The 15,820-nt window shown below is 38.2% G+C and overlaps 1 protein-coding gene across 3 annotated transcripts in view; it reads right to left on the bottom strand.

Moving 5' to 3' along the window:
- glra1 (glycine receptor, alpha 1) overlaps positions 1–15,820 on the bottom strand; it is a 107,107-nt gene that overhangs the window by 17,496 nt on the left and 73,791 nt on the right. For all 3 annotated transcript variants that reach the window (XM_015002828.2, XM_015002825.2, XM_015002823.2), the window contains 4 exons: positions 12,453–12,535; positions 11,329–11,466; positions 3,758–3,972; positions 859–1,005 (listed from right to left, as the gene is read on the bottom strand). In XM_015002828.2, the coding sequence (XP_014858314.1) occupies positions 859–1,005; positions 3,758–3,972; positions 11,329–11,466; positions 12,453–12,535 (583 nt within the window). The remainder of the gene's footprint in view (positions 1–858; positions 1,006–3,757; positions 3,973–11,328; positions 11,467–12,452; positions 12,536–15,820) is intronic.

A 15,820-nucleotide genomic window follows, 5' to 3' on the forward strand; every position in this document is an offset into this window, starting at 1 on the left:
TCACATGGTTCTTAAGCCTTCATAATCTATATTGAATTTGTATTTTTGTTTTTTATAGCTGCTGGTTGCTTGGATTCTCCAAACAATCAATAAAAAATCCAAATTGCAAAATAAGATCAATGTTTACAACCACAATGTTTCATCAACTAAGAGTGTTTATGCACCATACTGCACTTTGAATTATTCATTTCTATTTTTATTGAGCGTCTTTGTGTCTTTATATTTAAAGTGCAGCACTGGAGAGCCATTACTGATTGAACAGTTTATCGTTTTTATAATTACATAATAGCTTTTCTAATTTCTTATTTTGTTAATGGGAGTCCGTTAATTAGCTAGGCTAACAGAGAATAAATATTAGATGGTCATATTATTTAATATTTTAATAGGATATATTTTAAAACGATTGAGAATGGCTTTTGAAAATAAAAAAGACCTTTGGGTAGACTTTTGCTGCATTTCTACAAATAGAATGGTTTTTAAAAAATATTTTTTCTCTGTTTGTGAATTCACAACAAGCTCTTTGCTGTGCAGCTCGGCTCAGCCTTCAGTCGGCGCACCGCCTATGAAACATTGATGACTCGTTTCTCTACAAGACAATAATAAGTACTGCACAAAGCCAGGATCAAGCGAGGACCTGAATGATTTCAGACGACTTGAGCATGGAGAAGAGGAGAGGGTTTTTTTTTTTCTCTGTTTCACATGACTAAACAAACACCTCATGAATTAAACTGATTCTTTGTTTCAGGCAACCAAACTCCACAGGATGAAATCTAAAATTTAAATAAAGTCCAACTGATTTTTCAGTTGACACATAGCAGGAACAGTCCTGTCCTTGGAGAAAAAGTCAGAAGCGTTTACCTTCATGTGTCGTCGTCTCCGTCTGAAGCGCAGCAGCTCCTTGTGCTGGCGGGCGATAAAGTTCACGGCGGCGTATTCCAACAAGGCCGAAAAGACAAACAGCAGACAGACGGCCATCCAGATATCAATGGCTTTCACATAGGACACCTGCAGGCAGTCAAGAACAAAAAAATAAAGAAAAAAAACATCAGATAGACTGAATTAGAATAAATAAACAGAGCCTTGTGTCTGGGTTTTTGTTTTGAGGCCCTGGCCTTTTTGGCTCTGCTTTTTATGGTTCACTATCTGTTTTTCATACATGAAATATCAGACTTGGTCAGACAGGAGCTAAACGAAGTCTGTCTGGCTCATTCTCTAGTTAATTTACACCCTGTCCTGTCATTTTACCTCTTTATCTCTACACTGATCACTTTGTGAAGTCCTGAGTCAAACACAAAGAAAACACAATCACCTGCATAAAATCTAATTAAATTATGACTTTGGATCTTTTGCACACACACAGTCTGGAAGTTCACCTTGCGACACTGATTGGAAAACATTTATCTTTGAATGGCTGAGGGACACCTCGGCTTGACAACCATTCAAGCATAAAGCAGCAACGTAAAGGGAAACAGGCCGTTCTCATCAGACTTACTCTCACTAACGTTAAAGACGTGTAAAAAAAGTCTAGATTATTCCGTGCAGCACTATAATTTCACAATAAATGAAGAAAAAATTGTTTAGATGCCAATATACACATATGTGGACTTAAAAAAACTCAAACATTTTTTAAGTTCAAATAAAGGTGGATTCATTTTGCATTATTAGACTCACACAGTAGCTCCACATCCCCTTGGTCCTTGGTGAAAGGACTGATTGAAGCTTTTCCTACAGTGTTGAGAACATTGCTACAGTCTGCAGTGATGAAGAAGGAGCTAAACCGAAAAGCAAATGTCTCTATTTACTGAGATCTTGGGATAGAGCCACTGCCTTTCTGCATCAAAAAGGACCCAGCTAAGGTGGTCGAGTCATTTGATTCCTCTGGACATTCTTCTGTTTGGAGGTTTTCCAGGCATGTCACACTGGGAAGAGAACCAGAGGATGTCTTTACATCCGACAGTCTGGTAGACTCGGTTCGACTGGTGACCCAAACTGCAACAATTGTTAAATTTTCAGATGGTGTGGTTTGCTTTCACACTGCACTGTATCAAACGATCCAAACCCTTTGAGAAACCTGTTCCCTCCCTCGCCTGTGGTGGCGCTGCATGAAGAACAACCGAAGGAAACAACATGAATATCTCCGAAGAAGACGTGAGCACAACTTCCTTTTTTACGTAATGTAAACAAAAATGTTTTGCCGTCAGATTTGAGTGGTTGTAGGATTTCTCTTTTGTCTTTGGTTAAAAAAAATAAAATAAAATAAACATGAGCCATTTTTTGCTGTAGCATTAGAATCTCACATTTGTTTTGGTTGTATTTACCCAGAATACCTTGCGCTATAGTTCACTTCTTGCTTTTGGAGTGGTTTCTGGTCCACTTGCCTCCAAATATATATTTTCACCGTGCCAAAATTCACTTTAATCGAACCAGAGTTGGGTTTTTTTGTCCACATCAGAGCTTGATTGCATGTTTGCACCTCCTCCAAAGAACCTGACTTTCTAAACAAACAAACTAGACAGAGTTAAGTTAAAGCAGACTAAACAGAGAATGGGCCCAGAAGCATTTATCTAGAACTTTGTGGGCAATCTATAGATCTCTCATGAGAAACAGGATGGTGTTGCTGGGGAGAGAACTGTCTAGTTTCCCTCCTGGATTTGTCCCCTTCGTGACCTAATCTCAGATAAGCAGAACACAGCAGGTGGATGGATGAACATCAGCACAATGTGCCTCTGCTGTTTTTGGTGAAATCCTTGAAAAAAAAAAACTGCCCACCCTTCTTGTAAATGTTCTTTGCATCCACCTCCATTTCCCTCCAGCCTGACACGATGCAGTACGTCATGTGTAGGTGTGTTTGATAGCAGTCACACTGATTTGCCTGCGAGTGTGTGACTGAGCCGCATGTACACTCAGCTGTGGTGCGTGATTATTACTATGACAGCTGAACTGCAGAGGAATCACGGTTCACTAGTTTGGTTTCCAGAGCGCACAAAGCTCCAAATGTAAACAAACTTAGAGTGAGTGTGTTTGAATTACAGCTTCCCTGGAATCAGACAGGCTCATATTTGCTCCAATTTCATTTGAAAAGACCGAGGGGCTTTAAAATTGTTTTGGTAACACTTTATTTGAAGGGGGTTCAATAAGACTGTCATGACACCGTCATAAACATGTCATAACACCTGTCATGAACATGAATAAGCCTCATGAATAGTTATGACTGTTGTCATAAAGCGTCATTCGGTAAATTATGACACTTTTAATACAAAGTTGACATTATTCAAAATGTCTTTGTTATGACAACTTGACATTAATCTAGAAATCATTACTGTTTAAACTTTACCTTTAATAACACAAAGTTACCTCATTTTTAAAGTGCAATCAGTAATACTTTTATAACAAATTTATATCAGTAATGATTTCTTGGTTAGTGTCAAGTTGTCATAACAAAGACATTTTGAATAATGTCAACTTTGTATTATTATTGTCATAATTTACCGAATGACGCTTTATGACAACAGTCATAAATATTCATGAAGGCTTATTCATATTCATGACAGGTGTTATGTCATGTTTATGACAGTGTCATGTCAGTCTTATTCAACCCCCTTCAAATAAAGTGTTACCATTGTTTTTGTTTATTTGATGATTTCCTTTCACCCTTCACTGTAACTCATCAAGTGCGTTTTCTGTCATTCAGTTAGTGCCACTCCATTCATCAGTAAGTGTCTGAACAGGTGTAGAAATTAGTCTGATTTCTCTGCACCTTGGGCAAAGAGGCTCTGGAGCCTGAACTCTGCGTGGTCATGGTCAGCACCGTGGTGATTCCCAGACCAACGCGGGCAGGCGCTGCGTCCATGTTGATCCAGAAGGAGACCCAGGACAGGATGACGATGAGCAGCGATGGGATGTACATCTGGATCAGGTAATAACCCATCTGACGCTCCAGGTGGAAACGAGCCTCGATGCAGGTGAATTTACCTGAAGCAGAAGAACACAGATTATTAAATGTAGCCTTAAAGAATTGGGAGATTTGGAAGACATCTTGGTCTTCTAGCTGTTCATGCCAGGAGATAATTGATTTGTATGAACACCTTCAATTTCTTATGGAGAGATTTTCTTTAACAAATTTCCAAGCAGAGAGCAGGTTACAGCTCAGAAGCAGTGTGTAGTAATCAGGACAAAACTAAGGAATATCCAGCTGGTCTCGACATGACCCAAGTGTATTCAACAACGAGTAATATGATAAACACTCTCTAATTTAAACCACCAGTTTTCCCTTTGTGATGCTGTAAACCAGGGGTGCCCAAAGTCGGTCCTCGAGGGCCGGCATCCTGCATGTTTTAGTTCTCTCTCTGCTTTAACGCACTTGGATCAAATGATGGCTCGTTAGAAGACCTTAGAGCAGGGGTCCCCAAACTTTTTCCTGCGAGGGCCACATAGCTGTTCCTTTTTCTGGTCGGGGGCCGGTTTTAGTTTTTGGAGAAAGAAACCTTAGAAAATTCCTGTCGACGGGGGGGGGGGCTGTTCTGTCTTAGAAACTGTCGAGCGGGGGTGTGGGGGGGCGCACGCGACGACACATTCGCGCTATTAGATAGATTGTTACCCAGAATGCAAATGGATAAAACTGTGAGTGAAACGGTGACTGACTAGTATATATTCCATTGAGGGAAAGTTAGTTTCACATCTGCTCAAGAGCCCCCCTGGTGGTTGAAGAAAAATCCACATATAAACCGGAAAATACAATATATGAAAAAAAACACTGAATGCTCTCTGGTATGAGGAGGCGGGCCAGATCCGGCATTGTTCAGGGGGCCGGATCAAATGACGTGGCGGGCCGGATCCGGCCCGCGGGCCGTAGTTTGGGGACCCCTGCCTTAGAGGAACACTGACAAGCTGAAAAGGTTGTTACTCCCACCAGGGAGAGAACTAAAACGTGCAGAATGCTGGCCCTCGAGGACCGACTTTGGGCACCCCTGCTGTAAACCTTCAGAGCAAAACTAGTGAGTAAAGTCAGAGACAGAGGTAATGTGCTGATAGAGATTGTACTCTAATCCCTCAATGTTCGGGTAAAAAACTGGTCAGAAACCAAACTGTGACTGAAATCAGCATATACCAAATGCAAATGTGATGATTTCACCGTTTGATATTAAATAGTTCAGTCAGATTAAATCAATTCATTTTGAATCCAGTGTATTGGCATGCTTTAATTATATAATACTATATATTTGATTTGATTGGGGTTATATAAGATGAGTGTATTATTTCAGCAGAAACACAAAAGGCGTTTTGTGTCTTTGTGCTGCAGAGTGCCACAGGCACTCCCAGGCCTGAGGCTGTGTGGGTTAAAGAAGTGATTGATGCTTGTGCTCGCAGCATGTTGCTGTCTCAGAGCTCGTGGCGAACAAAGTCAGGAATTTCAGCTTCACCTAATCCCTCCGTTTCTTCAGAAGCCTCAGAGTTTTGACTCAAAATACACCAACAGTGTCAAGATTCCTGTTCTCCACCTAAAGAACAAAGATTTGTGCAACAGATAGTGCAGCCCAAGGAGTTCTGATCTAAACAACACAAAGTCAGTATGGGATCACATACAGACACAGGCGAACAGAAGAAACGTGAAACATTCCCCCAAGCAGCTGTAAAACGTAAAAAGTTTTTAGTTTTTTTCAGGTTACTGCTCTATGGCTGAATGTAACTGATTTTCTGAAGGTATCATATATGAAAACATTGAACTTCATTTGATCAACAATAAACCTCTTCTAGAGTCCAACTACCTCCACAGAAAGAAGACCAATTATTTACTTTTTGGCCTGCAGTTATATTAAAACAAATCAGTTAAGACAATAAGTAGCAACAGTTTTGGAGTGATAACATTATTCATACATTACCCAGAAATATGTTGTACTCAATTTGGCATGGAATCCAAAACTCAAAGTCTAGTTGCAAGTCATTAAATCTACTGGGATGTCCTAATTGCTCCACATGACAATGCTAATTATTAGTAGCAGCACGAAATGACAAAGTTTTTTTTAATTTTTTATTTCAAATATTCAAGAATTAGGAATACATGCCGTCTAGCTTTTCACAGTGCAATATGTGTGAGGCCAGTCCAATAGAAACCAAATGAATATCAGTTCAAATAAATATTTCATATCTTTAACCTTCACTACATTTTAATCACCCAGCAGGCAGCCATGTTGGATTTTATAGATTGTAGTTGTTTTTGGATATTTAGGCTTCGATCTTTAAATCCAAGCTTCAGGGAATGTTCCAGTTGATTTTTCTTTCTTTTTTCTCAGTTTTAGAACTTTTGACTTAAAAACTATTAAATCAACTTAGCTTTAGAGTTGCATTTTGGTGTATGCTGATAGTAGCTACAGTATGCAGTCAACTAAAAATGCTGGGAACTCTAAAGTACTGTGGTACTACTCTCCACTTAGTCCTTTCATGTGATGAGCAAAAAATATGTCAAAGTTTTAAAAACATTTTCCAGTGTTAGGGAATTACTCATTTGAGTAATTTGAGGACACAAAAAACTAAAACAGAAAGAACTACAGAAAGAACTACAGAAAGAACTCCATCAGTTAAAAAGTAAAATGTTATACTTTTTAAAACCTTTAACACCTTATGATTTAAAGTAACTTGCAAAAATATAACAAGTTCACTTATTAAATTACCTTCCCATAAATACATGGTACTTAATAACTCATACAAGTACACATCCAACATATCCAGTAGGTTTGACTTTGTGGGGATGATGTACAATTTTGTATTTTGCATGTGTGTGTGTGTGTGTGTTTATGATGTAAACACACATGCCTTGTTGCTGAAATGTGCTATGCAAATAAACTTGATTGACTGATTGATTGATGTTTAAAAACATATGCTGCTTCCAAATAGCATTTTCCATCCAGACTTTAACATAATTTGTTTCCTGCAAACTAATTGTCCTAATTGTGTTTTAGTTTAGTTTTAAATCACTGAACATACGCTGTCAATTGTAGACTTTTTATGAGAAAATAGAGGTTTCACAGACAAACAACGCACATAAAGAAAATCTGCAATGATATTTTAATCGACCTACACTGCAGCAGGCTTATTTACATTGCAGTGCTGTTGCAGCGCTAAAGTCCCTCAGTCTTTCTCGGTAATGTAATGAGCAATGGGTCCCACAATAAACTGCAAGATAGCCAGAGAGCAAGATGGCTGACAATCTATTTAATCAAAGAGGATCAATGGAGGGTAGCCCCATCAGTTAAGAGTTAACCCTTGAAACCCGGAGAAGAAGGGAGAGGCAGAAGAGTCAAGGGAAAACCAAAGAGAGAAAAGAGATGAGAGGAGCATGGAGGCATTAAAAGGCAGAAGGAGCGAGGGAAGAGGAAGGAGGAGGAGAGTTCATGAGGTTGATTTATAGCTGTGATACACTTGGGAGCTTTTAAGTGCTGTCCATATTTTCCATCTGATAAGAAGATTGAAATTATTCAGCCGAGCCCATATCTCACTGTTGGTGGGTCTGTGTGTGTCTTCTGAACTTCACACTGCACTCTGAACATGTCTGTGCATATTTTAAAATCCATATTTATCGTCCACAGCAGCAGAGGTATAAACAGACTGTGTAAGGGCTGCTTTCTTTTTTGGAATGAGTTCAAAATCATTGTTGAGATAAAGTAGTATTTTATAAGACTAGACTGCAAAAAAAAAAAACAGAAAACAAAAAAAAAAAAACTGTTGCACAATGAGAAAATACAAGAAAATCTAAAATCCACTCAGACTCTCAGCAGTCTATCTAATCAACTTGTTAAGCCTCCACCTCTGATGCTCATGAAGTCACTTTAACTTTGTATTATTACTTGAAGAGAAATATGTACAAGTTCATGCTAAAACATTATTACTCATAGGAAATGCAGGTCCTGATTGTGCTACCAAAAGCTAAATATTTTCTAAAAAAGAAAGAATAAGTTGATATGACTATCTTATTAACATCCTGATTGTTTTTGTTTTTCATTCATAAAATTGTCCAGGTTATTTTAGAAGTAAAATGAGTTTCCCTTTTCCATTAATGCATCAAAAGCTAGAATCAAAACTACCATATAAAATAGGTTTACTAGAACAAAAATCTAAATATTTTAATTTTTTAAACACTTTAGGATAACATTATTCATTTTCTGTGTGATAAGATGATTTTTAAAATACTGTAAAATGTTGGGAAAAAACAATTAAGGCAAGCACACCTCTTTTTAGGAATAAAAATGAATCGCAAGGTGCTTCAAACCCAAATAATATAAAAGACACAAAGATAAAATATATTAAAATGAAATAAAGAAAGATGGAGAAATTATAGAACAATCAGTTAAAATCCTAATGAACTTAAATCAAATTCCTGGCTTTAAGGAGATGCAAAATAATAAAACTGCAACTTGTTTACCAGTAATATATTAAATGTGCCACTTTATATGTCATTTCATAATAACCCGGTTGGGTTAAATATGTGGGAAGCCACAAGATGAGCAGCTGAAGTCCAGCCCACCGAACTCGATTTGCTCTGAGTCCTGTCAGACTGGAAACTGAAGGCTCTCTTTAAGAGTTGTAGAGAGTAATTACTTTGTATGCATCTAATGAAAAAGAGTAGGAGTAGAGTTGATTACTCAAAACAACTCAGGCTATATACAAAAGCTTTATTCAATCATTCACTTTTATATGGCTCTAAACCACCCTAAATCTTGTCAGCTTGTGCGAAAGCAGCACAATATGATTTGTTTCAGAAACACCTTACAGGAAAACATGTTGCTGATGTAGTTTGTACTTCAGCTCAAGAGGATGTCAAAGGAAATAGAAGTGATGCACAAGAAAATGGATTATGTCTCTAATCTGTTTAGGTGTTAACAACTTTTTTCACACCCCAAACATATTGTCAGCCACAGAACAAAAGCCCCCTGCAATGCAGCAGAAACCGTAATTAGTATTTCAAACAGGGATTTCTATATGTGTGTGTTGGGAATAATGGGGAAATGTTATGGGAGGTGAGTGAGGGAATGGGAAGAAATAAAATGGAAACAGTCAGCGGCAGATTGAAGGAGAAAGATGGATACGGGGAAAAGACTCCCTCTTCCTCAGTCACAACAGACTGCAGCTAATAAATCTGAGGAAAACGACACCTTAATTCCCTCTTAATGCTTGATTAGGAAGCAGTGAGCTGAGTGCACAAACTCACACAAACATGTCGTCACACACAGTGAACGGCCACTGAGGAGCAGGCCTGGGCTGAGATGCGAGGGATGCAGAAGAGCAGCAAAACGGGGGTAAACAGTTTTGGAGGAATTTATGTCAGTGAAGCAGTGAAAGGAAACAGAGGAACGGTTTCAGGTACGCAGGAAATCAGACTCCGCTCTGTTGTGGTAAGAGCAAACAGCTCATGTCAACATATTACTTGATAAATGTGCTACCGACCAACCTTCTACTAATGAGCTCGCTCTTTCTGCCCTCTGCTCTGTATATCGAGTCACTGTTGTATTGAAGGAAAACACTACAAAATATTAACTGAAAGCTCACTATTTACCCTTGTGGCTGTGCATAAAACTGCCTTTAGAGGGACAAAAAGAAACATTTGTAACCTTAATGTTGTGAAGGAGACATTAAAACAACCTGCAGGTGCAGCCCAACAAATAATCCAAATCAATTTATTACACTTTGAATTGCCTTGTTGCTGAAAATGTGCTATATAAATCAAATTACCTCACCTTACCTTACACAGAAAGTTGTATAACTCAAACATATATATCTGTTAACTTTGATGATTATGTCTCACAGCTAATGAAAACAAAAAATTCAAAAGCTCTGACTGCAGTCACACCTTGTGAGTCTCTTCAATGGGGATTTCTTCATGATGCTCTCAAGTCTCACACTTTTTCCTTCCACTCACTTTTCAAGCGAGCTTCTTTCAAACAGGGGCTGGAGGGAGTCATTGAGACAAGTATGAAGCTTCTCTATCAGTGTATAACATAATATAACATTACGGTATAAAATAATCGTTTTCCTTTTTATTGATCTTCAGTTTTGTTTTCATGGACTGTAGGCTGTTACCATCAAAATTAACAGTGATATTTAAATGGAATATTTGTATCGCATAATAAATTAGTTTCACTTTTAGAACTGAATCACAGAAATTAGTTACCTTTTATAATCTATTAAGATGCGCCTCCACAAGTGGTTCTGTTTGCATCTAATGCATCCAAGATGGAAATTTAAGTTTTAAATCAGCCATTGTCTATTCATATTTTTATTCTTGGAATTTCAGAAAGCTTTTCTCAATATCTTTCAAGGATTTATGAGTGTTTTCCAAACAAAATAAACGCAAAGTCCAAGGATAAAATCTGGATAAATAATGACCCAGAAACATTACAGTACTGTCTGCTGTTAGAAAACCAAAATGTTCAAAAGTACATTTTTAGATTTATTTGTATATTTTCTGATGTGTGTACATTTCTAGTTTTTTTTTTGTTTTTTTTTTTGTTTTTTTCAGGATATTCAAAATGCATTAAATTAAACAGTTCAGTGTGATGGGAGGTGAACCAATGACTGTCCCCTCTGAGCTTCATCCCTGATCAGGCCCGACCAATGACCTTTCTGCTCAGTCTTTGTTCGGCTGCCAGCTTTAAAACATATTTATCTGTGAATCTGTTGGATTTTCTCCGACGTGTCGGAGTCGTGGGCTGGACAGGACAGATGGTTTTCAGCCATCTCTCATGGAGAGAGAAACAGAGCGTGGCGGCAGCCCCCAGTCTGTCACTGTCACCGACTCCATACGCTTTTATTTGTCTCTGTTGCAGAATTTCACTGCACTTTTCTGTTGAGAAAATTTAAAATTTTGGTCTTGTTATTTTTCCTTTCTCTTTGCTTATTTGTTTTTAATCCATATCATCATTACATTTTTATTTTGTAATTTATTTTCCAACGTTAGCTGGAGAGAGGCACCAGCACCCCTCCCAACCCCACTAAGGGACAAGGGTGTAAAGAAGATGGATGGATGGATGGATGGATGGATGGATGGATGGATGGATGGATGGATGGATGGATGGATGGATGGATGGATGGATGGATGGATGGATGGATGGATGGATGGATGGATGGATGGATGGATGGACGGATGGATGGACGGATGGATGGATGGACGGACATTTTTTCCATTAATTTCCCCAAACTGAGATAAAAAATAAATAAATAAAAAGATCAATTCCAACACATTTGTGTATTCCATAAAGGAAAAGAGGAGGATGGAGAAACAGAACCATCAGTTCTGTTTCTCCATCCTCCATCCACAGGTGAGTGTGGCCCACTCACCTGTGTTGTAGTGCTTGGTGCAGTAGCGCAGGTCTTTCTCCTCTTTGAGTATAAACTGAGGTAACGTCAGACCGTCGGCCACCTGCACGGCTCCCTTCTCGTCCCATTCGAAGATCAGGTCATTCATAGTGTAGCCGACTGGAGAAGAGAGCAGTGGGTCAGAATGTCTGTGCCATTTGGTATTTTATCTTAGAAAGGGGAGGATGATGTTGTTTCTGCACCTTGCTGAGACACAGAGAGGTTTACCTCCTGTAGTCATAATCAATATAAACAATGAAATCATGTTTTCTACCAACAGGACACTTCACACGTTTTTACCAAGTGTCCGACTCAGTCTGAAGAAGAAGAGCTTAAAGGTGACATATTGTCCTTCCTTGAACAGGTTAGGATAGGACTATGTTGGGTACATTTTTTTTGCATGAAATCATCCTAGATAATGAGATGTTAGTCTGCTCAGTTCTGTTTATTTTCAGCTCTTTTCAGACTGAGCTGTTTTAGAGCCTCTTGTCACTTTAAGTTCAAATAGGCTGCTGCTGGTTAAGCCCTCCCAATTCAATGTTTACACTCATGTAAAAATCGTTGTAAAAATTTTCAATTATATAACTGTACATTTTTCAATTGCAGAAATCGAGCCTCCTGCACAAACAACAAGAATGTAACAAGTGGTTGCTAAATGGTAAGTCAACAAGCAAATACTTGTTGTTTCCAGCAGCTGACCAAATGTCCGCTTGAGTTGTTAGTGTGTGTTCATTTTGTCTTTATAATCGGGTGTTTTTTGAAACGCCTCATTTTCCAGACACCAAAAATTCTGCTCAAATTGGATCATTCCTGCTATGCAGCCTTTCGACTACCTTTCAGGAAAAGTATTTTAGATGTGTCCCAGAGAGAAAAGGGCTCTGGGGGAGGTTTTGGCTGCAGACTCCGATTCCATGTTGTGGCTGATTAGTGTACATTCAATGAGCTCTCAGAGATATACTGACAGCCTCTCTTTGTCCTTTCTCTGATTTCCCTCAGCCTTTTTGGAGAAGGGAGAGGCTGCAGAGAAATCTTCACCACTTCTCTCAACCTGTCATCCCAGTGATTGATTGACTGATCCATCTGCTTCGCTGGGTGTGAATACTCACAGCTCTCTAGCTGCATGATGCAGGTCTGGACGTCCATGGGGAAGTTCTTCAGATCCATCGGACAGGCAAGGACCAGAGTTATTCTGCACACAGAAACAACCACATACAGCTTAAGTGAGACAAATTATCTGAAGAATTAGCTGCTTTCCTCATCCTTTCAGAAAAATACCAGCACAATAATTTAAGACAAAAAGTCATTGTTTCTTTTTTGCAGATATTTTGGGAGCAATTACACAGAGCTTAGTTTAAAAAACAATTTGAGGGATTAATAGAAATGAAATAATGTGGAAAAATGAACATTATAATTGCTGGTGGATTTACATAATACCACACATACATAAGTATGTAAATAAATGAATTGCATTCAGTAAAATGGATTATGTCAAGCTGTGAAAACAACAACAAAAATAGACTTATGGATATTTGTTGCAACATACAATCTACTGCTGGCCTGCACTGATGTGAAATATTGGGTTTATGTAGTTTCATGACCAAAACTCCTAAGTTCTGTTAGTTTTACAGGTTACTTTTACAGCACTTAACTGTATAGAAATACACTATATATTTAAAGAAAGCCCAGAAAAAAAAACATGTAAGTTGTGGAAAAATCTCCAAAAGTAACTTGTCATTTTTAAAGTTTTCAAAAGCAACCTGGTTGTTTCCTAATCTAATTTTTAGGATTCATGAATTAACTTGGGGAAATCTTTAAATTGAAACAGTACAATAGGAAGTTGTAACCCTTTTAATTTCCACAGAGTAAACTTTAAAAAAAAAATTAAATTAATTCAGTCTTTTGGACAATAATGTGAACATGAGGTTTTGGAAAAGATTTTAAAAAAAGATAATCAGTAACAAGTACCGGTAAGTAAAACAAAACAAATATATATCAAATATAATATAGGTATATAAAATTTATGCTAAAATCACTTTATTTTTTGTGAGTTAACAGAAGGACATCAGATTATTCTTGATAATTGGGGAAAGAGTCTTGAAAACAAACATTCTTTATTATTTAATTATACTCGAAGATTATGTAATAACTCATCTTGATCCATTTTAAACTCAAATTTGAACTTTGTTCAACACCAAAGAAAATTTAGCTGAGAAAAAAAAACAAAACAAAAAAACACTCCAGGTCCACTTTGGTGTCTGCAGAGACTTAGCCATCATGACAATTAGGAGAAGCTGAGTTGACGCCTCGTTTTCTAGTCCTTCTGTTTCTCTCTGACCGGACACCCGCTGCGACAACATTCCCATCCCGCCCGGCTGATGTACCAGATAAACTCTGCCGCGTCTGCACATCCTTACAAATCCATGACAGGATGCTGAGTATGCTTTGCTCACATGATGTAGCCAGCGCAGATGTCCCACTTTCTCCAAAAGACGTTCACCTTAGTGGTTTCCTATCTGCTGATTACAACACATAAACGCCTAAAGTCAACGGAGTATGTGTCCTTGTTTTAGTCTGCAACTGCTGGTAACGCGATGGATCTCTGCTTGTGTGGGTCCTCTCAGTGCTACCATCAAAACTGTTGGAAAGTAGACGTATTGAGATGGATTTATTCGTGTTTTTATGCAGAAGTTGGCCTTGTTTGCAGTTAAAGAAGCACAATTAATAAAACTAACAATGTACACCTCTAATCAATAGTAATATAATCTATAGTTACATAAATACACATCATTTGTGAAGTAAATGAGTTATGGGATTTTCAAAACAAACAGTAGAATAACTCAGTGTTTAGACTTTAACTTTAATTGGTCACAACCTGTTAGAACACCTAACAGGTCAGCAGATGGAGTAAGAGAGGTGGCTGGTTGAGCAGGTTTTTACCGTGGAAAATAACTTCCTGCTTTCTCTGGAAGAGGTCGGTTTGTCATGGGGAAAAAATTACATTTTTGCACAAGTCAAACTGAAGGCAAACAGCTGACAGACAGTCAGGAAAAATGCACATTTATGCTACTTTATTTTCACGGCACGCCTCAGATTGGTTTTCCGCGTTTAAGGATGGAAAGCAGGTCTGATAGAGGAAGTGGTGTTTTCTTTCCTACATTACCGTCTGCTTTTTGAGAAAATATTGGGTAAACTCGGAGGCGTTTTAGTCCAAAATAGACAATCCATTTGATCTCAGAAGTCATACACCTGAACAATCATAAATTTTCGCTTTTGATACAGAGCTCGACTTGCACAAATTGAACAACATATCAGCTCAGCGGCTGCATCTAAACCTGGTCATCCAATCTCAGAGGGTTCACTTTCATCTCATCACAGAAAGCAGATTTCTGTGGAGAGATAAACATCAAAAACAGAGTAAACAACATTCACATCAGCCCCATTCTGCTGCATCCCCCAGAGATGGTTTAATATCCCTAGCTGCTTCGTCACCTCTGAGATAAAGCTGATCAACAGAGAGGCTCATTCTGACCATGTCAAGTTTAAAAATGAGAGGCGGCGAGGAGGAGCGCGAGATGTCTCTGAGCTCTGACGATATTTATAAAGGACCAATCTTCCTGTTGCTCCTGCTGGACACGAAGGTGAAAGCCGAGGTTGATAACGGATCAGAGGCACCGCTGGAATACTAACAGGACTGAGTAGATTACCACGGCTGCTGCTGCGCTTTTTCATCTGCCCCAAGCCGCTGCAGTAAAAGCAAGTCGGAGGAAACACCGACAGGCTGAAAGGTTTGTTGGCTGAAGGAGGCTGTAACTCTTCGAGGTTCAGACAGGAAGCCACACGAACAACGAGGCGAGAGGAAGAAACCAAATAAGGAAAAAAGTTCCAGTAAAACCATCTCTCCCAGCCAGGGGATCAAACGTTTTTTCAATCACTCCTGATTAAATTATCACAAGAGAATTAGATTTCTTGGTTTCCCTCAATGCTCCTTGTTCATTAAAAAAAAATGAAAAAACAGAAGTTTCCAAACAACCTTAACCAATTTAACCTCCTAGTACAACAACAGATCTGATCATATATTTTTAGAAATATAACCATTCTAAACTTTCTGATAAATTTGCTTGATTTAAATTTTAAAAATTAAAATCCAGTAAAAAAACAAGCAGATATGGGAATAAAACAGATTTTGGCAGGAAAAGTAGAAAACTGAACATTAGGAGCCAAAAAAAAAAAAAACACAGGAAAAGAAAAAGATAAAACTAAACAGCAACGAACTAATTTTATAAACAAAGCTTCCATTCAGATTAAAAACACCTTCAGGTGTTTTATGATGTTTTCCTGTTTCTGAACCCAGTTTAAAACAAAGTGTGTAACTCCTATTCCTAGCATCTAAAACATCTTTCAGAAGTCCATGTTTAAGAACCACTGATGATGCAGAATGCTTTTAAAACAGCATTTATAAATTAGGAGTCTCCAT

The sequence above is a fragment of the Poecilia mexicana genome, unplaced genomic scaffold (assembly GCF_051168715.1).
Source record: "Poecilia mexicana isolate PSO_F unplaced genomic scaffold, ASM5116871v1 scaffold_10, whole genome shotgun sequence".
Taxonomy (NCBI): domain Eukaryota; kingdom Metazoa; phylum Chordata; class Actinopteri; order Cyprinodontiformes; family Poeciliidae; genus Poecilia; species Poecilia mexicana.